This window comes from Drosophila erecta, unplaced genomic scaffold (assembly GCF_003286155.1).
Source record: "Drosophila erecta strain 14021-0224.00,06,07 unplaced genomic scaffold, DereRS2 tig00000000-arrow-pilon, whole genome shotgun sequence".
In the NCBI taxonomy this organism is placed as follows: domain Eukaryota; kingdom Metazoa; phylum Arthropoda; class Insecta; order Diptera; family Drosophilidae; genus Drosophila; species Drosophila erecta.
The window spans coordinates 794245-820202 of record NW_020825194.1 but is presented as its reverse complement, the minus strand read 5'-3'; the positions used below and the strand labels follow the sequence as shown (position 1 = coordinate 820202).

General features: G+C 38.8%; 2 protein-coding genes across 6 annotated transcripts in view; both read left to right on the top strand.

Moving 5' to 3' along the window:
- LOC6554749 (band 4.1-like protein 4A) overlaps nucleotides 1–21287 on the top strand; it is a 48272-nt gene extending 26985 nt beyond the window's left edge. For 2 of the 5 annotated variants that reach the window (XM_015153628.2, XM_026981240.1), the window contains 3 exons: nucleotides 10619–11852; nucleotides 16344–17011; nucleotides 19720–19842. In XM_015153628.2, the coding sequence (XP_015009114.2) occupies nucleotides 10619–11852; nucleotides 16344–17011; nucleotides 19720–19732 (1915 nt within the window). In that variant the 3' untranslated portion in view covers nucleotides 19733–19842. Of the gene's footprint in view, nucleotides 1–10618; nucleotides 11853–16343; nucleotides 18701–19719 lie in introns of those variants that run through there. The other 3 variants (XM_026981334.1, XM_026981364.1, XM_001981056.3) reach the window with 3 other exon arrangements.
- Nucleotides 21288–22021: 734 nt separating this feature from the next.
- Nucleotides 22022–23848, top strand: LOC6554747 (putative glycogen synthase kinase-3 homolog). The gene has a single exon (XM_001981054.3). It carries the CDS (start codon nucleotides 22177–22179, stop codon nucleotides 23686–23688), a length of 1512 nt encoding a protein of 503 aa, XP_001981090.1. The 5' UTR covers nucleotides 22022–22176; the 3' UTR covers nucleotides 23689–23848.
- The last annotated feature ends 2110 nt before the right edge of the window (nucleotides 23849–25958 follow it).

The window sequence follows — 25958 nt, the reverse complement described above, 5'->3', positions numbered from 1 at the left end:
TCCCCAGACTGAAGTTCTAAACTCCATAACTCAACTTATATTAATCGGATTTTGAAGTGGCATACCTCTAAATGTTTCTGGCGCAATTCTCTAAAAATCTGCATTCAAATTTAGAAATATATATTTTTTTAAGTTTTTGTCATTTTTCTAATGTAGAAATTCAAGATTACTAAGAAATGTCCCCAGACTGAAGTTCTAAACTCCATAACTCAACTTATATTAATCGGATTTTGAAGTGGCATACCTCTAAATGTTTCTGGCGCAATTCTCTAAAAATCTGCATCCAAATTTAAAAAAAATTTTTTTTTAAATTTTTTTGTCATTTTTCTGATGTAGAAATTCAAGATTACTAAGAATTGTCCCCAGACTGAAGTTCTAAACTCCATAACTCAACTTATATTAATCGGATTTTGAAGTGGCATACCTCTAAATGTTTCTGGCGCAATTCTCTAAAAATCTGCATCAAAATTTAGAAATTTATTTTTTTTTTAAGTTTTTGTAATTTTTCTGATGTTATGATGTTGTAGAAATTCAAGAATACTGAGAAATGTCCCCAGGCTGAAGTTCTAAACTCCATAACTCAACTTATATTAATCGGATTTTGAAGTGGCATACCTCTAAATGTTTCTGGCGCAATTCTCTTAAAATCTGCATCCAAATTTAGAAAACAATTTTTTTTTAATTTTTTGTCATTTTTCTGATGTAGAAATTCAAGATTACTAAGAAATGTCCCCAGACTGAAGTTCTAAACTCCATAACTCAACTTATATTAATCGGATTTTGAAGTGGCATACCTCTAAATGTTTCTGGCGCAATTCTCTAAAAATCTGCATCCAAATTTAAAAAATTTTTTTTTTTTAATTTTTTTGTCATTTTTCTGATGTAGAAATTCAAGATTACTAAGAAATGTCCCCAGACTGAAGTTCTAAACTCCATAACTCAACTTATATTAATCGGATTTTGAAGTGGCATACCTCTAAATGTTTCTGGCGCAATTCTCTAAAAATCTGCATAAAAATTTAGAAATTTATTTTTTTTTTAATTTTTTGCCATTTTTCTGATGTAGAAATTCAAGATTACTAAGAAATGTCCCCAGACTGAAGTTCTAAACTCCATAACTCAACTTATATTAATCGGATTTTGAAGTGGCATACCTCTAAATGTTTCTGGCGCAATTCTCTAAAAATCTGCATCCAAATTTAAAAAATTTTTTTTTTTAAATTTTTTTGTCATTTTTCTGATGTAGAAATTCAAGATTACTAAGAAATGTCCCCAGACTGAAGTTCTAAACTCCATAACTCAACTTATATTAATCGGATTTTGAAGTGGCATACCTCTAAATGTTTCTGGCGCAATTCTCTAAAAATCTGCATCCAAATTTAAAAAAATTTTTTTTTTAAATTTTTTTGTCATTTTTCTGATGTAGAAATTCAAGATTACTAAGAAATGTCCCCAGACTGAAGTTCTAAACTCCATAACTCAACTTATATTTATCGGATTTTGAAGTGGCATACCTCTAAATGTTTCTGGCGCAATTCTCTAAAAATCTGCATCCAAATTTAAAAAATTTTTTTTTTTTAATTTTTTTGTCATTTTTCTGATGTAGAAATTCAAGATTACTAAGAAATGTCCCAGACTGAAGTTCTAAACTCCATAACTCAACTTATATTAATCGGATTTTGAAGTGGCATACCTCTAAATGTTTCTGGCGCAATTCTCTAAAAATCTGCATTCAAATTTAGAAATATATTTTTTTTTAATTATTTTGTCATTTTTCTAATGTAGAAATTCAAGATTACTAAGAAATGTCCCCAGACTGAAGTTCTAAACTCCATAACTCAACTTATATTTATCGGATTTTGAAGTGGCATACCTCTAAATGTTTCTGGCGCAATTCTCTAAAAATCTGCATCAAAATTTAGAAATTTTTTTTTTTTTAAGTTTTTGTCATTTTTCTGATGTTATGATGTTGTAGAAATTCAAGAATACTGAGAAATGTCCCCAGGCTAAAGTTCTAAACTCCATAACTCAACTTATATTAATCGGATTTTGAAGTGGCATACCTCTAAATGTTTCTGGCGCAATTCTCTAAAAATCTGCATCCAAATTTAGAAAAAAAATTTTTTTTAATTTTTTGTCATTTTTCTGATGTAGAAATTCAAGATTACTAAGATATGTCCCCAGACTGAAGTTCTAAACTCCATAACTCAACTTATATTAATCGGATTTTGAAGTGGCATACCTCTAAATGTTTCTGGCGCAATTCTCTAAAAATCTGCATCCAAATTTTAAAAAATTTTTTTTTTTAATTTTTTTGTCATTTTTCTGATGTAGAAATTCAAGATTACTAAGAAATGTCCCCAGACTGAAGTTCTAAACTCCATAACTCAACTTATATTTATCGGATTTTGAAGTGGCATACCTCTAAATGTTTCTGGCGCAATTCTCTAAAAATCTGCATCCAAATTTAAAAAATTTTTTTTTTTTAATTTTTTTGTCATTTTTCTGAAGTAGAAATTCAAGATTACTAAGAAATGTCCCAGACTGAAGTTCTAAACTCCATAACTCAACTTATATTAATCGGATTTTGAAGTGGCATACCTCTAAATGTTTGTGGCGCAATTCTCTAAAAATCTGCATAAAAATTTAGAAATTTATTTTTTTTTAAATTTTTTGCCATTTTTCTGATGTAGAAATTCAAGATTACTAAGAAATGTCCCCAGACTGAAGTTCTAAACTCCATAACTCAACTTATATAAATCGGATTTTGAAGTGGCGTACCTCTAAATGTTTCTGGCGCAATTCTCTAAAAATCTGCATCAAAATTTAGAAATTTTTTTTTTTTTAAGTTTTTGTCATTTTTCTGATGTTATGATGTTGTAGAAATTCAAGAATACTGAGAAATGTCCCCAGGCTAAAGTTCTAAACTCCATAACTCAACTTATATTAATCGGATTTTGAAGTGGCATACCTCTAAATGTTTCTGGCGCAATTCTCTAAAAATCTGCAAAAAAATTTAGAAATTTATTTTTTTTTAATTTTTTGCCATTTTTCTGATGTAGAAATTCCAGATTACTAGGAAATGTCCCCAGACTGAAGTTCTAAACTCCATAACTCAACTTATATAAATCGGATTTTGAAGTGGCTTACCTCTAAATGTTTCTGGCGCAATTCTCTAAAAATCTGCATCCAAATTAAAAAAATTTTTTTTTTTTAATTTTTTTGTCAGTTTTCTGATGTAGAAATTCAAGATTACTAAGAAATGTCCCAGACTGAAGTTCTAAACTCCATAACTCAACTTATATTAATCGGATTTTGAAGTGGCATACCTCTAAATGTTTCTGGCGCAATTCTCTAAAAATCTGCAAAAAAATTTAGAAATTTATTTTTTTTTTAATTTTTTGCCATTTTTCTGATGTAGAAATTCCAGATTACTAAGAAATCTCCCCAGACTGAAGTTCTAAACTCCATAACTCAACTTATATTAATCGGATTTTGAAGTGGCATACCTCTAAATGTTTCTGGCGCAATTCTCTAAAAATCTGCATCCAAATTTAGAAAAAAATTTTTTTTTAATTTTTTGTCATTTTTCTGATGTAGAAATTCAAGATTACTAAGAAATGTCCCCAGACTGAAGTTCTAAACTCCATAACTCAACTTATATTAATCGGATTTTGAAGTGGCATACCTCTAAATGTTTCTGGCGCAATTCTCTAAAAATCTGCATCCAAATTTAAAAAAATTTTTTTTTTTAATTTTTTTGTCATTTTTCTGATGTAGAAATTCAAGATTACTAAGAAATGTCCCCAGACTGAAGTTCTAAACTCCATAACTCAACTTATATTTATCGGATTTTGAAGTGGCATACCTCTAAATGTTTCTGGCGCAATTCTCTAAAAATCTGCATCCAAATTTAAAAAATTTTTTTTTTTAATTTTTTTGTCATTTTTCTGATGTAGAAATTCAAGATTACTAAGAAATGTCCCCAGACTGAAGTTCTAAACTCCATAACTCAACTTATATTAATCGGATTTTGAAGTGGCATACCTCTAAATGTTTCTGGCGCAATTCTCTAAAAATCTGCATCCAAATTAAAAAAATTTTTTTTTTTTAATTTTTTTGTCATTTTTCTGATGTAGAAATTCAAGATTACTAAGAAATGTCCCAGACTGAAGTTCTAAACTCCATAACTCAACTTATATTAATCGGATTTTGAAGTGGCATACCTCTAAATGTTTCTGGTGCAATTCTCTAAAAATCTGCAAAAAAATTTAGAAATTTATTTTTTTTTAATTTTTTTCCATTTTTCTGATGTAGAAATTCCAGATTACTAAGAAATGTCCCCAGACTGAAGTTCTAAACTCCATAACTCAACTTATATAAATCGGATTTTGAAGTGGCTTACCTCTAAATGTTTCTGGCGCAATTCTCTAAAAATCTGCATCCAAATTAAAAAAATTTTTTTTTTTTAATTTTTTTGTCAGTTTTCTGATGTAGAAATTCAAGATTACTAAGAAATGTCCCAGACTGAAGTTCTAAACTCCATAACTCAACTTATATTAATCGGATTTTGAAGTGGCATACCTCTAAATGTTTCTGGCGCAATTCTCTAAAAATCTGCAAAAAAATTTAGAAATTTATTTTTTTTTTAATTTTTTGCCATTTTTCTGATGTAGAAATTCCAGATTACTAAGAAATGTCCCCAGGCTAAAGTTCTAAACTCCATAACTCAACTTATATTAATCGGATTTTGAAGTGGCATACCTCTAAATGTTTCTGGCGCAATTCTCTAAAAATCTGCATCCAAATTTAGAAAAAAAATTTTTTTTAATTTTTTGTCATTTTTCTGATGTAGAAATTCAAGATTACTAAGATATGTCCCCAGACTGAAGTTCTAAACTCCATAACTCAACTTATATTAATCGGATTTTGAAGTGGCATACCTCTAAATGTTTCTGGCGCAATTCTCTAAAAATCTGCATCCAAATTTTAAAAAATTTTTTTTTTTAATTTTTTTGTCATTTTTCTGATGTAGAAATTCAAGATTACTAAGAAATGTCCCCAGACTGAAGTTCTAAACTCCATAACTCAACTTATATTTATCGGATTTTGAAGTGGCATACCTCTAAATGTTTCTGGCGCAATTCTCTAAAAATCTGCATCCAAATTTAAAAAATTTTTTTTTTTTAATTTTTTGGTCATTTTTCTGAAGTAGAAATTCAAGATTACTAAGAAATGTCCCAGACTGAAGTTCTAAACTCCATAACTCAACTTATATTAATCGGATTTTGAAGTGGCATACCTCTAAATGTTTGTGGCGCAATTCTCTAAAAATCTGCATAAAAATTTAGAAATTTATTTTTTTTTAAATTTTTTGCCATTTTTCTGATGTAGAAATTCAAGATTACTAAGAAATGTCCCCAGACTGAAGTTCTAAACTCCATAACTCAACTTATATAAATCGGATTTTGAAGTGGCGTACCTCTAAATGTTTCTGGCGCAATTCTCTAAAAATCTGCATCAAAATTTAGAAATTTTTTTTTTTTTAAGTTTTTGTCATTTTTCTGATGTTATGATGTTGTAGAAATTCAAGAATACTGAGAAATGTCCCCAGGCTAAAGTTCTAAACTCCATAACTCAACTTATATTAATCGGATTTTGAAGTGGCATACCTCTAAATGTTTCTGGCGCAATTCTCTAAAAATCTGCAAAAAAATTTAGAAATTTATTTTTTTTTAATTTTTTGCCATTTTTCTGATGTAGAAATTCCAGATTACTAGGAAATGTCCCCAGACTGAAGTTCTAAACTCCATAACTCAACTTATATAAATCGGATTTTGAAGTGGCTTACCTCTAAATGTTTCTGGCGCAATTCTCTAAAAATCTGCATCCAAATTAAAAAAATTTTTTTTTTTTAATTTTTTTGTCAGTTTTCTGATGTAGAAATTCAAGATTACTAAGAAATGTCCCAGACTGAAGTTCTAAACTCCATAACTCAACTTATATTAATCGGATTTTGAAGTGGCATACCTCTAAATGTTTCTGGCGCAATTCTCTAAAAATCTGCAAAAAAATTTAGAAATTTATTTTTTTTTTAATTTTTTGCCATTTTTCTGATGTAGAAATTCCAGATTACTAAGAAATGTCCCCAGACTGAAGTTCTAAACTCCATAACTCAACTTATATTAATCGGATTTTGAAGTGGCATACCTTTAAATGTTTCTGGCGCAATTCTCTAAAAATCTGCATCCAAATTTAGAAAAAAATTTTTTTTTAATTTTTTGTCATTTTTCTGATGTAGAAATTCAAGATTACTAAGAAATGTCCCCAGACTGAAGTTCTAAACTCCATAACTCAACTTATATTAATCGGATTTTGAAGTGGCATACCTCTAAATGTTTCTGGCGCAATTCTCTAAAAATCTGCATCCAAATTTAAAAAAATTTTTTTTTTTAATTTTTTTGTCATTTTTCTGATGTAGAAATTCAAGATTACTAAGAAATGTCCCCAGACTGAAGTTCTAAACTCCATAACTCAACTTATATTTATCGGATTTTGAAGTGGCATACCTCTAAATGTTTCTGGCGCAATTCTCTAAAAATCTGCATCCAAATTTAAAAAATTTTTTTTTTTAATTTTTTTGTCATTTTTCTGATGTAGAAATTCAAGATTACTAAGAAATGTCCCCAGACTGAAGTTCTAAACTCCATAACTCAACTTATATTAATCGGATTTTGAAGTGGCATACCTCTAAATGTTTCTGGCGCAATTCTCTAAAAATCTGCATCCAAATTAAAAAAATTTTTTTTTTTTAATTTTTTTGTCATTTTTCTGATGTAGAAATTCAAGATTACTAAGAAATGTCCCAGACTGAAGTTCTAAACTCCATAACTCAACTTATATTAATCGGATTTTGAAGTGGCATACCTCTAAATGTTTCTGGTGCAATTCTCTAAAAATCTGCAAAAAAATTTAGAAATTTATTTTTTTTTAATTTTTTTCCATTTTTCTGATGTAGAAATTCCAGATTACTAAGAAATGTCCCCAGACTGAAGTTCTAAACTCCATAACTCAACTTATATAAATCGGATTTTGAAGTGGCTTACCTCTAAATGTTTCTGGCGCAATTCTCTAAAAATCTGCATCCAAATTAAAAAAATTTTTTTTTTTTAATTTTTTTGTCAGTTTTCTGATGTAGAAATTCAAGATTACTAAGAAATGTCCCAGACTGAAGTTCTAAACTCCATAACTCAACTTATATTAATCGGATTTTGAAGTGGCATACCTCTAAATGTTTCTGGCGCAATTCTCTAAAAATCTGCAAAAAAATTTAGAAATTTATTTTTTTTTTAATTTTTTGCCATTTTTCTGATGTAGAAATTCCAGATTACTAAGAAATGTCCCCAGACTGAAGTTCTAAACTCCATAACTCAACTTATATTAATCGGATTTTGAAGTGGCATACCTCTAAATGTTTCTGGCGCAATTCTCTAAAAATCTGCATCCAAATTTAAAAAAATTTTTTTTTTTAATTTTTATGTCATTTTTCTGATGTAGAAATTCAAGATTACTAAGAAATGTCCCCAGACTGAAGTTCTAAACTCCATAACTCAACTTATATTTATCGGATTTTGAAGTGGCATGCCTCTAAATGTTTCTGGCGCAATTCTCTAAAAATCTGCATCCAAATTTAAAAAATTTTTTTTTTTTAATTTTTTTGTCATTTTTCTGATGTAGAAATTCAAGATTACTAAGAAATGTCCCAGACTGAAGTTCTAAACTCCATAACTCAACTTATATTAATCGGATTTTGAAGTGGCATACCTCTAAATGTTTCTGGCGCAATTCTCTAAAAATCTGCATAAAAATTTCGAAATTTATTTTTTTTTAAATTTTTTGCCATTTTTCTGATGTAGAAATTCAAGATTACTAAGAAATGTCCCCAGACTGAAGTTCTAAACTCCATAACTCAACTTATATAAATCGGATTTTGAAGTGGCGTACCTCTAAATGTTTCTGGCGCAATTCTCTAAAAATCTGCATCCAAATTAAAAAAATTTTTTTTTTTTAATTTTTTTGTCATTTTTCTGATGTTATGATGTTGTAGAAATTCAAGAATAATGAGAAATGTCCCCAGGCTAAAGTTCTAAACTCCATAACTCAACTTATATTAATCGGATTTTGTAGTGGCATACCTCTAAATGTTTCTGGCGCAATTCTCTAAAAATCTGCATAAAAATTTAGAAATTTATTTTTTTTTTAATTTTTTGTAATTTTTCTGATGTAGAAATTCAAGGATACTAAGAAATGTCCCCAGACTGAAGTTCTAAACTCCATAACTCAACTTATATTTATCGGATTTTGAAGTGGCATACCTCTAAATGTTTCTGGCGCAATTCTCTAAAAATCTGCATCCAAATTAAAAAAATTTTTTTTTTTTAATTTTTTTGTCATTTTTCTGATGTAGAAATTCAAGATTACTAAGAAATGTCCCAGACTGAAGTTCTAAACTCCATAACTCAACTTATATTAATCGGATTTTGAAGTGGCATACCTCTAAATGTTTCTGGCGCAATTCTCTAAAAATCTGCAAAAAAATTTAGAAATTTATTTTTTTTTTAATTTTTTGCCATTTTTCTGATGTAGAAATTCCAGATTACTAAGAAATGTCCCCAGACTGAAGTTCTAAACTCCATAACTCAACTTATATAAATCGGATTTTGAAGTGGCTTACCTCTAAATGTTTCTGGCGCAATTCTCTAAAAATCTGCATCCAAATTAAAAAAATTTTTTTTTTTAATTTTTTTGTCATTTTTCTGATGTAGAAATTCAAGATTACTAAGAAATGTCCCCAGACTGAAGTTCTAAACTCCATAACTCAACTTATATTAATCGGATTTTGAAGTGGCATACCTCTAAATGTTTCTGGCGCAATTCTCTAAAAATCTGCAAAAAAATTTAGAAATTTATTTTTTTTTTAATTTTTTGCCATTTTTCTGATGTAGAAATTCCAGATTACTAAGAAATGTCCCCAGACTGAAGTTCTAAACTCCATAACTCAACTTATATTAATCGGATTTTGAAGTGGCATACCTCTAAATGTTTCTGGCGCAATTCTCTAAAAATCTGCATAAAAATTTAGAAATTTATTTTTTTTAAATTTTTTGCCATTTTTCTGATGTAGAAATTCAAGATTACTAAGAAATGTCCCCAGACTGAAGTTCTAAACTCCATAACTCAACTTATATAAATCGGATTTTGAAGTGGCGTACCTCTAAATGTTTCTGGCGCAATTCTCTAAAAATCTGCATCCAAATTAAAAAAATTTTTTTTTTTTAATTTTTTTGTCATTTTTCTGATGTTATGATGTTGTAGAAATTCAAGAATAATGAGAAATGTCCCCAGGCTAAAGTTCTAAACTCCATAACTCAACTTATATTAATCGGATTTTGTAGTGGCATACCTCTAAATGTTTCTGGCGCAATTCTCTAAAAATCTGCATAAAAATTTAGAAATTTATTTTTTTTTTAATTTTTTGTAATTTTTCTGATGTAGAAATTCAAGGATACTAAGAAATGTCCCCAGACTGAAGTTCTAAACTCCATAACTCAACTTATATTTATCGGATTTTGAAGTGGCATACCTCTAAATGTTTCTGGCGCAATTCTCTAAAAATCTGCATCCAAATTAAAAAAATTTTTTTTTTTTAATTTTTTTGTCATTTTTCTGATGTAGAAATTCAAGATTACTAAGAAATGTCCCAGACTGAAGTTCTAAACTCCATAACTCAACTTATATTAATCGGATTTTGAAGTGGCATACCTCTAAATGTTTCTGGCGCAATTCTCTAAAAATCTGCAAAAAAATTTAGAAATTTATTTTTTTTTTAATTTTTTGCCATTTTTCTGATGTAGAAATTCCAGATTACTAAGAAATGTCCCCAGACTGAAGTTCTAAACTCCATAACTCAACTTATATAAATCGGATTTTGAAGTGGCTTACCTCTAAATGTTTCTGGCGCAATTCTCTAAAAATCTGCATACAAATTAAAAAAATTTTTTTTTTAAATTTTTTTGTCATTTTTCTGATGTAGAAATTCAAGATTACTAAGAAATGTCCCCAGACTGAAGTTCTAAACTCCATAACTCAACTTATATTAATCGGATTTTGAAGTGGCATACCTCTAAATGTTTCTGGCGCAATTCTCTAAAAATCTGCAAAAAAATTTAGAAATTTATTTTTTTTTTAATTTTTTGCCATTTTTCTGATGTAGAAATTCCAGATTACTAAGAAATGTCCCCAGACTGAAGTTCTAAACTCCATAACTCAACTTATATTAATCGGATTTTGAAGTGGCATACCTCTAAATGTTTCTGGCGATATTCTCTAAAAATCTGCATCCAAATTTAAAAATTTTTTTTTTTTAATTTTTTTGTCATTTTTCTGATGTAGAAAATCAAGAATACTGAGAAATGTCCCCAGGCTGAAGTTCTAAACTCCATAACTTAACTTATTATAGCATTTTATCTAGTTTTTAACTTAGTTTTAACTTGTCAAATTATTTTCCCTTCAACTAACCAGCTTACTTTTTAACCGCGTGTCGCCTTGAACTTTACAGATCCAGCGACAGCACTCGCTATGGCACCAACAAATCCTCTGGCGCCTCGAGCGGATCGCACCGGAAGTCGGGGGGCAGTGCCGGCGGGAACTACAACAACCTGATGCAGCAGACCGTGAGTAACCAGCAACAGCAGCAGCGTTCGCTGTTCGCGCAGCAGCAGCGCCAGCAGAAGAGCACCTACAAATACGCCACCTCCTCGCCATCGTCCACTAACCCAGGGAGCTCCTCGGGACTGGCGCCCGTCCACAATCCGGGCTCGAGTTCCAATCCCAGCTCCGGCCAAAACCCCAACAGCGCTACTAACTCTAATCAACAGTCACCGGCTAATCGCCTGCTCCACTACACGACCTTTGAGAACAACCAGTACAAGTTCAGTCTGAACAATGCGCTGGCCAAGAGCTCCAAGGGCGCGGTGAGTGGAGGAGGCAGCATTAGCAATCTGGCTGGCAGCATGGTAACATCTGGTGGTGTCGGTGGTCCAGGTTCTCAAGGTGGTGGTGGTGCTTTCAGTCGGCAGCGCAGCTTCGTCGAGTGGCCCAGCAATCCGGCGTCACCCTACTATTACCAAGGTCCTTCCACGCACGTGGCGCAGGTGAAGCGCCGGGATGCCAAGTCGGATATTGGGGTGCCCACCAGGCGGCTCTCCGGGCAGAGTCTGACCAAAACGCAACTGCTGACGGGCGGCGGGAACTCGCAGTTGGCCAATGCGAGCTGTTATCCGTTGCACTATGCGAGCAGCAATGTTTCGGGCGCGGGCTACAATCGTCCCTTAGGTCAAAGATCAGGTGGCAGTGGCTCCGCCGGCGGCTTTGGCCTCCAGCCAGCCAAATCAGACCTCTTCTTGTCCTACATCCACGGCGGGGAGTATGAAAGACCCTACATTTACAACTACAAGATGCCGCAGATGCCGGGAGCAGCTGGTGCAGCAGCTGGGGCAGGAGCAGGAACAGGAGCAGTTGGCTCCCCCAAACAACAGACCACCGCTTACCACATTTCTGGGTCACAAACCGCAGATCCGCCGCCACCCCCTCCTCCTCTCTACGGCGGCACGGCGCCCGCCAACGACGTCATGTACTATCAGTTCGACAAAGGAGCCGCCGTCGCTGCCGGTCCTCCCTCCACGTCGTCCTCGTCGCCGCCCATTGTCCAGCAGCCGCGGCAAACGGGCGGTCCATTAGTGTATCTGCAACATGGCCAGAATCCATCTGTGCCGGAGGTGCAGCAGTCAACTGTGAGTACGAAGTGCAAACCTGTCGCATGTCGATGTTGAATGTTGATGTTGATGTTGATGTTGATGTGGATGTGGATACGTCCACCTGCCCCTCCTCCTCTTCAGTTTGTGAAACTTGTCTTTCGTTTGCCACTCCATTGTGTTGCATGTTTGTGTTCCGCGCCTTAATTGAATCCGTATTTCACTGGCACTATCGCATCCCCAGCCAAGTACTTAGTCTGTATGGCATGATACTTCTCCTTTATATTTTCGGTTTGTATTTCTAAAGACTACTAGAGTCTATGGAGTAGTGTGTATCCGTATTTGCACAAGTGTAATAAGTAACTGAAGCTTTTATGTTGATTATTTCGTAAGACCCATTGTGTGGGGGTGGGCTGTCCTCATTTCCGCCAAATGAGGAATCCTTATCGCACACACACTCCACCCAAAGGACCTGTGTGTGCCTGGCCCTATCGAAAGCCAGAAACGTAAACTTGCCGCTATCTCAGCTGCGGGTTGCTCTGAAATTTAATTAACTTAAATTTAAGGCGTGAGAGAGCCACTTTGGAAGGGATCCTTTTCAGCACTCGACTCCAATTTCAGTGGAATAGTTCGGCGAATCTTGGCCAGACATTTGCCCATATATTCCTAACTCAAAAGAATGCTATGCAAAACTTTGCCCAATTTCACGCATGCCTAATTAACAACTGAAATATTCCAACTAATTTCTGCTGGAGCGCAAATAAATTACCCGAAAAATAAAAGGCCATAAAGACCCAGTAAAGACAACGGTTTTGGCTAGCGGGGGCAATAAAAGAGAATAAATAATAAGCAACTATTTGCGCTACATTATCCAAGTTTATATAACAGACAGGACCTCCAGTCCTTCCTCCTTAGCTCCACTCTTGTGCTGCCCGAGCAAATAATTTCAGCCAAAGTTGATGGCACGAGAGCAGAAATACTTACCATTCTAAAATAAATTCTGGGCCAGCTTCCAAGCTCTCGACCCAGTCACACGCATGTGTGTATATCCCGCCTGCAGATACACGCACACATGTATTCGCATTTCCCAAACGGCAGGAGAAACAACAAGCGGGAGTACATAGAAACATTTTCGAAATGTTTGGCATAATTTTGCTATAAAATAAATTTTGCAAAATTGTTTTTCCTAAGCCGGGAAGCAGCTTAGTGAGGAGCGGCCAAGAACGACGACTACGCCTGAAATGGCAGCCAAAGCAACGACATCAGCAAGGACATCAAATAAAACAAGCAAATCAAAAATTATGACAGCGCAGCAAGGGGCAAGGGCGGCCAAAGGAATATGCCAAACACGGGATCCTGCGGCAGGCGAAGTTACACTCGGAAAAACAGCGGTCTCTCGGTCTTGGTATCACTCCGAAAAACTGAGAGCAAATCAGTTTGGTATTAGGCCAAAATATTTTAATCAAAATGTATGCTATAACTTTTTCTGCATTTTCAAATGTAGAAATGTAGATAAAATTACAGCCATTTCCGGTTTTTCCGAGTGCACTCGGATATGGGACTAGGGACACCATCTTGGCCAGGCCAAAGTGGCAAGTGCGCAGCCAGCGGCCAAGAGACAAACGCCAATGGTGACAACCCCCAAAAGGGGCGGGCGAGGAAATGGGTGGGCGTGGCTGGGTTGGTGTCCTCGCCCCAAAAAGCAGTTAAGTCAATAAATTTACTGATTTAATGTGGCAAAAGTTTCGATTGCTGTTGTCTCTGCCATTTGCTGTGTTGTTTCAAGGGCTAGCGATTTTTGCCGTCGGCGAAGAACACATCGAATGATGGTTTTGTCCCTGGTGAAACGCCTGCAGTTGTTATTATATCTATTGTCCGGACTGTTTTCGGTTTAGTAGCCCCAGGGAGCCTGGGAGCCACACTTGGCCAAATCCTAACAAATGCTAGATTAACACAATTGGCAAACAATAAGGCAACAAACTTATAGGCCTTAAAGCGATTGCTTATCGATAGAAGCGTTTTAGTTTGTGAGGAAATGGTCACAAATTGATTGAGTTGTTCAGAAACTGGAATCAGCATTTTAATTTAAGTAAACATTTTGCGTATTTTTCCAATTCGCTATTTAATTTTCGCTCCGTTTTTTTGAAGTTCATTAAAAAGTAAAGGTTAAATGCCAAATAATGTTATGACAGCCTTGGTCAACAGTATAACATTTTAAATTTAGAAAACAATGCCCAGAGTAAACAATGACCACAGCAGAAATGCATTCAACGTAACTTTGAAAAAATGGCAATTAAAAAATGGTCATAAAAATATGAAATTGCCAATTGATTTATTGGCAGAAAACATTTTTCCATGTCAAATAGTGCGGAAAACGTACAAAGTGAGAAACAAAGGGAAACTTTAAACAAACACTCTTTTTTTTATGCAGCACACCGTGAATGATTTAATTATTCATCATGTAGGCAATTGAAAATACTAGATGGTTTGAAGGGGCAGCCCCTCTTTCCGGCCTCTAAATGCCCTTTTATCCTTCGGCCTGCAGGCGGCATATGGCATATTTTTATGCATTTTTATTTAAAATGTTTTATGCATTCGCGGAAAAAGAAAAGGGCTGCACAACTGTTGGCGGAGCAGAAAAAATAGAAAATAGATCGTGCCGCTCGGTGGATGGCAATTATCTTTGATGGCGACAGTTGCCAGACGAGGTGGTGACCCACCCATCCTTGGCGACCCACCCGATTCGTCCCTGACATTGGATGCGTCCTCTGTTCCGTTCTCCTCGGAGCCGCGTGTTAATGAACGGGGCGTTTGACACTGGGCCACATTTATGCCAGACAATTTGATGCATTAGCGTGTGTGTGTGTTGTTGGCCATGGGCGTGTTTGCCCAATTAAGACACACACACACACCCATAAGCGGGGAGGAAAATTAATTAAATTCCTTGGCTTTGGCCGGCGCTCTTCAAGTTTGTTTATGCAATCTTGTACGTGTTTCCATTAGGCTACAATTCAAAGTTCATTATTGAATGGAAGTGGGCGAGGCCTAGCAGATAAACTTCCCTCCTGCGGCAACAAATACGATTTTCAAGTTGAATGCAATTTTAATTAATAGAAAATCAAACAAACTTTGTGTATATACAAAACAAACTTGTGTTCTCCGGCAAACTTGTGTAGTTTGGCTACAAAAAGCATAAGCCGCCAGCACACAAAGGCCGAAAGCTTAAGTGAGTAAAGGATACTCAGGAACTCGTACTCATACTTACTCGAACCCCTGAACCATTCGAGTGTGCTTGTGTTTGTACACCTTTCTGATTTCATTTACAAATGAATCTCACTGGCCGGCAGTCATTTCCCCAGCTTTTCCCCGCATTTTCCTGCCCTACCCCGCCTCGTGCGCTTATATGTTGACTTTTGGCAAAGAACTCGCCATCATAAAGGAATCAAATGGGCTTCAAGCGAACGTGTCTTGGGCCAAATTGAATGAGCTTTTAAGTGTATTGAGCCAGAGACAGAGCCAAGTCGCATTCAATGCGATTAGTTACCGCACATGTCTGCCACCCGAATGGCTTAATACCTTGCTGAAATGCAAATCGAAAAGTGCTTCTGTACTTACCAAGGCTCAAGGCTTTAGTCAGCACTGTTCTAAATAAAATCCCTAATAGTCCAGTGGTACAAACAGTGTTTAGCCAGTGGTGCAAACAAAATAATGAACAACTTTTGTTAAAGAGAGCCCCATTAAAGCATGGTAACTAACCTCTGAATCAACAAGGACTCAACGAAGGAATCGCTATCCGCTGTGCAATCAACAGAAAACCGCAGGGCGTGTGGCGCATTTCGAATGGGTTAGGAGCACCAATCTCCCCAGAGTTCACCTGAAACCAGCTCCCAGCTCTCAGCTCCCAGTATCCAATTCCCAGTCCCCAACCCAATCCCCCAGGTGGCTGCCTTTTCCTGGCCACCTGTGCACGCGGTTTGATTCGAATGGTCAGCTGTTTGGCCGCCGGGGCTTTAGTTACCATTACCATCGGCTTTGGCATTTGGCATTTGGCATTGTTGATTGGGGCCCTTGTTGTTCGAGTATTTTGCGTGTAATTAAAATTGCGCAGCACCCGCGCTGCAAATGATAAATTCATAAACTGGGGCAAGGGTATTTTCGCTGCTGTTTGTAAATTAATTAAAATACCAAGCAGCATTCATTGGGTTGATTTTGTCAATATTTTTCTAATTGAAATACTGTGTACCTAGTTGAAATTGTCGATAAACAGCATGTGTTTGTGTTTTGCCTGTGCCATGTAACATATTATTATGATAAATTAGTAAGCCTAATATTGTGATAAACAACTATGGTAGCTGTGTAAGTTGCATGCCCGTCTGTCCCTAAAACTACTGAACAATAGAGCGTGATTAGAGCCCTGCAAGAAAGCTAAACCTTGTTTGTATTTTCAACCTCACCACCCCGTACTACACCGTACTACAAACACCCCCAACCACCCCCAAATTGGATTCGATTTGCGATCCCCGAAACCAGACGCACTCCTCGCACTCCTGTAGCGAGGAGGACGAGGCCATGATTGTCCTGGAGGCCCTGCAGCTGGAGGCGCAGACCACCAACGACGAGACCGAAGATACCGAAGACGATGAGGCCGCCGAGGCCGAGGACATGTTTGATGCGGATGCTCCCTTGATGTCCCCCACGGGCAGCCACAATAGCTCCAATAACAATAGCAACAACAACAGCAGCAGCAGCAGCAACAACTGCATCGCCAACAACAACAGCTGCGGCGGCGGCGGCGGCGGCATTCGTCAATCCAATCCATCGAGCAATATTAATTTCGATAATTGCAATGCGAATGTCTACAGCGGTCAGCAGGCAAAGCAGCTAGGGCCAATTACCAGCGGCAACCAAACGTTAAATTGTCCCACATTGAATGTAAATGCAAATGCAAATGCGAATCTGAATCTGAACCCGAATCCGAGTAGCCACACCACCAATAGTCACTCCAGTAGCCAAGCGAATGCGAATGCGAATCCCCCACCCACCAACACCACCAACAATATCACAGCAGCAACTTTAGCTGCAGGTGCAGCAGCAGCAACTGGCACGGCAGCAACATCAACTGCCAACCTGCAACAAAATCAAAACATTTCCTCCAGCTTAGAGATAATCCTTTCGCCAATTATCCAAAGTAGTCGACGGTAAGTTTTATGTTCAGTTCGTTTTCGTTTTCGTTTTCAGTTGCCGTTGTTCTGTTTGTTGAGTAGGTACAACCTATTTCCTGTTTTCTGTAGCTAACAAGAAGTAATACCGATACCGACCTCTGACCTGCATGTTAAAACAGAGAAACAACAGAAGTGACTTTACCTCTAGATGGAAATGTATGCAATTTTTTTGCTACCCAGGTGGATTCGAGTTGAGTTATTGTGTCTATCTGCTATTGTTACGCATTGCATTGAAGTTCTAGCTTTGAGATGTTGACAAACATAATGAGTTGAAAACCCTTTGTTATGCTACCCCGGGTTTTTTCTCCCCTGTTAAGCATTAAACTTCATTGAACAGCGCGGGAAATTCAAAAGATCTCAACCCCAAACAGATACACGACATCTCCTTTAAGTGTGCGAAAACAAAACGAAACGAAAACATTATAAATTATGTATTAATGTGGCCTTTAGGCCTACGCAACGCGGAAATGTCGGGACCTCCCAGCTGCCAATTTTCAATTGCCTTTGGGCCAAGATAACAATCGACTTGGGGGCCAAGACAATGGCAAAGCTTCTCAGACAAACATTCATTTTCATTTCAATTTCACTTGCCTGCTCCTTGCTTTCGTTCTGGATTTACATTTGATTTGACTGTCTTTCCCCTCATTTTTGTGCCTCGACATTTTTCCGCCTGGCGGGGCAGCACAGAAACGCACAAATATTTATGTAAGCTAGGAAATTCGACAGCCTCTTTACAAATGAATAGGTTAATGTCATTGGGGTGGAATCTGCTGTTTTGTTTACGAGCCCAGCCAGGGCCAAATTGACTTTAAACATGTCAATTTAAATTTGGGGACCCCACCACCCACACCCTGCCAATCCAGCAGCCCTCATTAACGGCTACCCGGAAAAGTATGCTATGGCAAACGCAGAAATATTACTCATACGCCGCATTGCACGCAGCCATTGAAGCAACAAAATGACAATTTCACAACAAATTAACTACCCAGCCAACCAAACAGCCAGCATTCGCATATCCGAGTGGATGTGAAAGCCCGGGACATTTGTTTCGAGCTGGGAATTGCAAGTAAATGACCTTCAAACTCGATAAGCGAAAACAAAACAAGCGAAAGTGCTAAAAATATACATAATTTTCAGCACACGAAGACAAAAGACAAAAGTCCCTCGCACATGCACACATGAAAATATGATAGGACACAAAACACACCCACAGTCACACATTAAAGTATGTCTGTAGCTGGGTAAATGATATTTCTGCCGGCTCGATGGCCCGATGCCAATGTTTCTGTGACTCCGACCCGCACATAAATACAAATTTCAACAAAACAACAGGCCACAAAACAAAAATAAACCCACAAAAAAATAAGCGATGAAAGCAAAAAGGCGCAATGTTGGCAACAACAGGAGCAGCCAGTAAAAAAGAATAAAAAAAATAAACAAAAACAACAAAAACAACCAGGCTAGGCAAACATTTCATATCGTAGAAATACTTTGGAGCCAAATAAACAACATTTTGTAGCAGCACAAAAAGGCATAACAAACAGTTGAAAGGAAAATGGTTGGCCCGAGGGGTTTAGAGGACCTCGGGTTACTCTTTATTTGATTAAGATAAATATTTGAGGTCAGCCAATATTTGGAAACATTAGTATTTCGCTGCAAGTTGTAAGATATAATGAATAGCATATCCTTTCGTATACAAATATTGACAGCTTTAAGTTACCTCCGATGGATACTTTAGTTTGCTCTTGTAAAATGAGTAAAACTAGCCGTCCTTGCAACTTTTAAATATCTCCGTGCAGTTTCCGTTGCATTACACAGCATTACCCTACTTCGAAAGGGTATATCCACAAAGGGTCTGCGTGTTCGACCTTGGTACAACGACAGTTCTTGTTTTAGATTAGACCTCCCAACCAGTCCTCCCAACCCCTTGGCCCCTGGAATTCGGCCATTTGGAGCCCATCGCGACTTGTAGCTAGGCCACACGCCACCAGCAACAAAGGGACTCGGGGAAACTTTACGCATTTTTGTCACAGAAAGAAAATAGGAAACGAAAAGGAAAACGAAAGCGGTGGCGGTGGCGGTGGCGCAAGGAAAGTGCTGAAAATGTGGAAAGTGCCCGAGCGGCAATCGTAAATTTGACGCACATTTTTGCCCGAAGGCGGAGAGATAAGCTTATGAATGGCTATATAAAAACTCACCCCATTTCCACACATAATGTGGAGTGACTTTTTTCCAGGATTTCTTTTTGGTTTATGATTAAATTAAGTAATTATTTGTGGCGCGGCGCCAACAGAAATGATAAAAAGTATTCAATTTGTGGCAGTTGCGGCGATAAAACTGAATTTACTGCGGCCATAAACTGCGTGGCGGCACTTGAACTATATTTTTTGTAAATTTATTTCGAATTGAAGAGCACCATAACGCATACGCACCGTAGTCGCTACAACAAACTAACAAGCTATACTCACAACCACACGCCTACACATACACATACGCATACACTTACACCTACATTACTGAGCACTAGAAAACTTAAATGAGAAAATCGAATCAACAAGGAAACTTTTTCTAACATGTGCAAATATTTTCTCTCTTTCTTCCCACCCCGAAACCCTCTTTTCTCCCCACTTTTGTTTTCATGCCATGCAAATGCAACTACTACACAACTACAATGCAAACGGCAGAGCGCAATTGTAAGCGAAATGAGCACAGAGTTGTGAGAATTAGCTAAATTTAATTTGCAATAGCCAAAGCCCGCCGACCATGCCCCTGCAGCAGGAGTAAACTGCTCCTCGAATCCGCCGCCCACTGCATTCTGCAAACTTTGGTTGCAGCAACAGCAGCAGCAGCAGCAACAGCAGCAGCAGCAGCAAAAGCAGCAGCAACAGCAGCAGCAACTCTACGAACAGCAGCAGGCTTGGCTCTAGAAAAGGATAAACACGCACAACGTGTAAGTGGAAAGTTAAATGGAAACTGCATGTGCGGGTTCAACATCAACAAAGGAGGAGCAACAATAAACAACATTTAAAAGCCGCTGGGGCTGAAGTTGGTCCAAAACTTTTCACCAGCACGTTGCGTTTGCAAATTAAATGCACATTATGCCGACATGTAAATAGATAATGCTGTATATAGGCAAGTTGGGACAGGGAAACTTAATCGAGAGGCGAGCAGACCCCGTAATCTTAAGACGCGAGTAATCAAAAAGCCAAAAAAGCAAATGTATCTCACAGATAAACAACAGCAATCGGGGGCCTGTGGGCTGCAGGACAAAAGCAGCAAGTAGCATAAAAGCAAAAATAAATTGTGCGTTAATGATAAGCGGCGCACATTTCAGCGGCATAAAATTTATTAAAATATGCGCACAAGCCAGACAACGCGGAAAACTTAGCAAAGCCGGGCCCCCAAAAGTAGGCAGCACAAACAGACCCACGCAGACACACACACACACATACACACACACACAAGCTGAAAAAGGACTTCTCCCGGAAATCGTTGGCGATAAATATAAAATTTTATTGTTGTGCTCCGTATCTGCCGGAATCTGTATGTGTGTTTGCGTGCGCCTGGAAGTAAATTAAATATACGTTTTTATTAACTACTAAGAACCAATTTGATACGCATTTAAATAATGCCTCTTACACAAGAGCACACATAAGATAATGTAAAATTTAATTTTACTGCAGCCAGCGGCAGCAGCAGCAACGAGAAAAGCCAAATAAATGTAGAAGCCTAAATGTGTATGTAATTTAAATAAAATACATTCGTAGAAGGATACTCCAGTGTAGCCCCAACTACTTACTTACTTATGCCAACAACGTCCAACAATTTCAATAATATTTACGTAAGCGAACACTTTCGACCATATACGTTAAGCCCCATTTAGCTTAGTTTAATCATTTGCAACTAATTTAAGTCTGTCCGTCCGCTGGTCGACCTTTCTGACCTCTGTGACTCCTGAATTGTGTAAATATCCCCTCTGTTAACAAATATTACTCAACGATTTGTGTGGTCAAACTAGAGCTAACGAGTAGGAACGAATACGGAATGCATATGAAACATTATCGATTAAACACTTTTACAATCTACTGCATATGGGTGTAAACTGCAAACGAAAAGGAAACACAAATATATACGATTAAATGTCTCTAACAAGATTTTACCATGAGTGTGTCACTTTTATATATATATATATGTATATCTAATATATACAATAAAATTACAAGTGAAAAATAAACTGCAAGCGACATTTTATACAAACATTCACAAAGCAGATTTTTATTCGTTTTCCGGGGGCAGCCATCTGTGCTATCTGGGGCTATATAAAAAATCCACCCTCCGGGCCACTTCAACTGTAAGGAAACAGTAAAAGCATGGTCCTTTGATAAGCGAGTGGACAGGATGGCCAAGACAAGGAGGGCCAAGTCGAGTTGGCCAAAGCCAAGCGATAAGATGCCAGAAGACAAAGGCGCCAGCGAAACTTTCGAGTCGAAAGTCGAGTCGTGGACAACAATGCAAAAGGGTCCTGCGAAATTAGCCAACTTACGCGGCACAAAGAAAGGCTCTTACGAATTATGAATGGCCTTGCATAAGTTCGGATCAAGTGGCCCAACAACCTCGAGCCCAGAGATTCAGGCTCCACTACAACTTGAAGTGAAAACAAGATAGAATGCTATTGTCGAGTTTCCGACTATCAGATACCCGTTATTCAGCTGGTGAAAGTGCGAACGAGAAATTTCCACATTTTCTGGAACATCGGTAGAAACTGCAAAAAAAAGGAAGGAAAATATAAATATAATATATAGAAGGAAGGTATATAGGTATATAGGTTGTGGGCGTTAGAATGGGCGTGGCGAGTAAGCAAGCCATTTAATACTTTCCTTTCCTGACAGCATTACTGACTTGTCCAACGAACGAGCTTATTGCAAGTGCTAAGCTGACATACCGATGTTGACTTTAATCACTGAATAAATCTAACCTCAGCCATCCTGGAAATAAACTACAAAGACTGCCAATTCCATATAACACTACAACAAAGCCAGTTCATTTTTTTTAAATCGTTACTTACGTTCAGTATTTTAAACACATGAAATCCCGTGGATAGTCAAAGTCAAGCAGACACATACTCAGGAAACTCAGATCAGATGGCTTCCCAGAGTAAGAACAGCGGGTTGAACAACAAGGTGACCACAGTGGTGGCCACCAATGCCTATGGCGCCGATGTGATGACCGAGATCAGCTACACGGACGCGAAAGTGGTGGGCAATGGCAGCTTCGGCGTGGTCTTCCAGGCCAAAATGGTGCCCAGCAACGAACAGGTGGCCATTAAAAAGGTCCTGCAGGATCGTCGCTTCAAGAATCGCGAGCTGCAGATCATGCGCAAGTTGCGCCACGATAACATCATCACTCTCAAGTGGTTCTTCTTTTCAAGTGGCGAGAAAAGGGACGAGGTCTACCTGAACCTGGTCATGGAATTTTTGCCGGAGACCCTGTACAAAGTGGAGCGGCACTACGCAAGGGCCAAGCAGACCTTGCCCGTGAACTATGTCCGACTTTACATGTATCAGCTGCTCAGGAGCATGGCGTATCTTCACAGCTTGGGATTCTGTCACAGAGACATCAAGCCGCAGAACATGCTCCTCGATTCCGAGACGGGTGTGCTGAAGCTCTGCGATTTCGGCAGCGCCAAGCAGCTGATCCTCGGGGAACCCAATGTCTCGTACATCTGCTCCAGGTACTACCGTGCTCCGGAGCTAATTTTCGGCGCCACTGACTATACCACCAAGATCGATATGTGGAGCGCCGGCTGTGTGATGGCCGAGCTGCTTCTGGGCCAGCTCATCTTCCCCGGGGACTCGGGCGTGGACCAGATTGTGGAGATCGTCAAGGTGATGGGCACTCCCACTTCGGAGCAGCTCCATGACATGAATCCGCATTACAAGCAGTTTAAGCTGCCGCAACTGAAGCCGCACCCCTGGTCAAAGGTATTCAGGATTCGCACCCCGGCGGAGGCCATTGATCTGGTCTCCAAGATGCTTATATACTCGCCCAATGCCAGGGTTTCACCGCTGATGGGCTGCGCCCATCCTTTCTTCGACGAACTTCGCCAGGATCCCCATCAGCAGTTGCCCAATGGCAGGAACTTGCCGCCGTTGTTTAACTTTACGGACTATGAGAAAACCATCGAGCCGGACACAATTCCACTGCTGCTGCCACGGACTCAGGGATCGAACACCACCAAGGAGTCAACTACTGCCCAACGGACCCGCAATACAGCCGGGGAGGAGAGCCCTCAGAAAACGGAGGTCATCCAAAAACAGGCAACAGCAGCGCTCTCCAAGTCCCCGGAACCTTCGGGCAAGACACGCGGATCCCCGCCAGGCTTTATGCGACACGATTTGGGAAACGGCGACCACGTGGCTGTGGGCTCCGTGCCAATGGAGCCCACAGCCCTGGAGCAGGACAACTTCGCAGAAAATTATGAAGTCGACGAGGACGCCGAGTGCAATTTGGACGAGGATGCCGGTGATGAAAACGACTATGATGACGATGACGATGACGATGAAGGGCAGTGCAATAGCACCAACATCAGCGACGATATGGCAGATGCCTCCGAATCAGATAACGACGATTTCGAGGAAGAGGAGGAGAACTAAATATTCTCCTGGCAGGGTTTCCGTATATTTGTATTTCAAAGTTCGGTTGACCCGCACAAACAGAAAATGTAGAACTAATAGTAGTAAGTATCTAAATTGAAACACAAGAAATAAAACTGTAAAATTGTTTGTCCTCTCCAAAACAATATTCTTTATAATGATACAACTTTAATGTTCTTCTTCGCTTTCAAAATATATGTTTGCTTCCTTGAAAACGGGCGCTTGCATCACAAGTAAGTGTGATTTCACTGCCTAAATGTGTTTCACATGGGCGAAACTTGAGCAGGACTCGCAAATGGCATTTGGATGGCCGGCTAAAAATATACTTAATTATTTAAATGTCAACGCAGTAGGGTGGCGCCTCGACGCGGTTGTCCTTGGCGAGCTCGCTCAAATATAAATTTCCGCGCTTTGCGGCCGTTCAAATGCCGGCGGGGAAGCCGAATCGCAAAAACAGGAGTCCAGCACGCACACATGTCCTTTCCTTTCCGGAGGCGAGTCCCATTTCCTGCCTTCGTCCTCTGGTGTCCTGCTGCCCACTCTAGCTGTCTGTGTGTGTTTGTTAATGTGGTAAAATGAATTTTCAGTTTCATTAGTTAAATTGAATAATGGAAAACTTTGTTCGCCGCATTCGACTCACTGTTGTTGTTGCTTTTGGCCATGCCTGGCCTGGGAGCGAAAGTTACACTTCCGTTGGCAACACAAATACACAGCCACTAACTCAGCCGCACACGCACACAGGCACAGCCACACACACATACGCACAAGGACATGGAACCGGGCAATAAAGCAAATTTATGCAAACGATAAATTTCGTGCGAGTGAAATTGTTTGTTTTGTTCTGTGTTCGCCAGTTGTGACGTCGAGGGAAAATGCCAGGCGGAATAAACGGAGAGCGAGTGTAGTTAGTGCCTCTAAGTAGCAGTTACCAATTACTCACCGTTTTGGCCCTGTGCTCCAATGATGTTTCTGCACTTAAAGCTCGCTTCTCGAAAGTATACAAATGCATGCAATTTTAAACTACACGAAAACGAAGCGTAATTAAATATTTCAGCAAGGAAAACGGAAATGTTTGTAATTTATTTCGCTGGTTTATGGATTCAATTTGAATGTCAAAGCACCTGTTCTTTTGAAAGCTAATATGACACATATTGAAAACCGGTAGTCCGACGATCCCTTTATGTTCAGATTAGAAAAGCGATTCAGTTTCCAGTCGTGATATGCAAAGTTTAAAGTGTACACTCATTAAGCGAAAAGTCAAGCACACACAGACTCCGGGTGAAAATCTTTCGCAACAGCGATTACACGGCAACACTAACAACTAACCGCAGGAGCACCCGGCTGAGCGAATCCGGCGGAGAGGAGTCCGGCGGAAGGGAGCGACACTCCGGCACGGCTGAGTAATAAACACGCCGATGACTATTTACAAAGTGTTAGCTGCGGGTCGTTGTTGCTGGTGTTTTGGGGGCGTTGCGGGTGTTTTTTGGGTGTTCTCTGGGTGTTTCCTGGGTGTCGGTAGCTAAACCTTTGACTCAAGTGTGATTACGATATGCTACATAATAGAAACTCGGGCAGCCATGAAGAGGTGGGCCTCCTGTCCACAAGGAGGTGTCTGGCACAGCCGGGGATCCGCAGCAGTGGCAGAAGCAGAAGCAGTAGCTGTAGCTGTAGCTGTGGATGCGGCTGTGGCACCAATGGCAATGAAACATTTTTGGGAACAGCAGCCAAGGGGCACATGGCCGTATGGCCGTATGGCCGTAACTTGCAGGCATTTTACGGCCTTTTGGGCAGCTGAATGGAGTTCGGAACAAAGTGGGGAGCTGTCTGTTCTGCGCTGAATGGCTACTAACAAGCAGCCGCCCAAGGTGAATGCGGTTAAAGTGTTTTCGGTTAAAGCATTTCGTGGGCCAAAGCATTTGCATAAACAGTAAAACCTTCGCACCAACGCCAACCGGGCAAACAAACAAACAGGCAGTCGTGCAAATAGACGGAAGGCCAAAAGCGGGCGGACAAAAGTGCCCGGGATGCCATGGATAAAAGTGGCAGGAGCACAGACTTCCTGTTGCTATTGCAACCAGAGTTATTTTATTTCCGTTTCCGGACACGCACACTTGTAGCTGGCTGCCGGAGTCGAAAATGCGAAAATGCGAAAATGCGAAAATACGCCTGTGGTTCCCACCTTTCTGCGCCCAGATAAATTTTCACTAAATGCACTTTTAATGGGCTCCACCCGGCACTCTCCGGAAACTAAACCGAATTCGAGAACCGAA

Excerpts from the sequence above, each read along its gene's own strand:
- LOC6554747 (XM_001981054.3), top strand. The coding sequence starts at position 22,177 with ATGGCTTCCCAGAGTAAGAACAGCGGGTTGAACAACAAGGTGACCACA.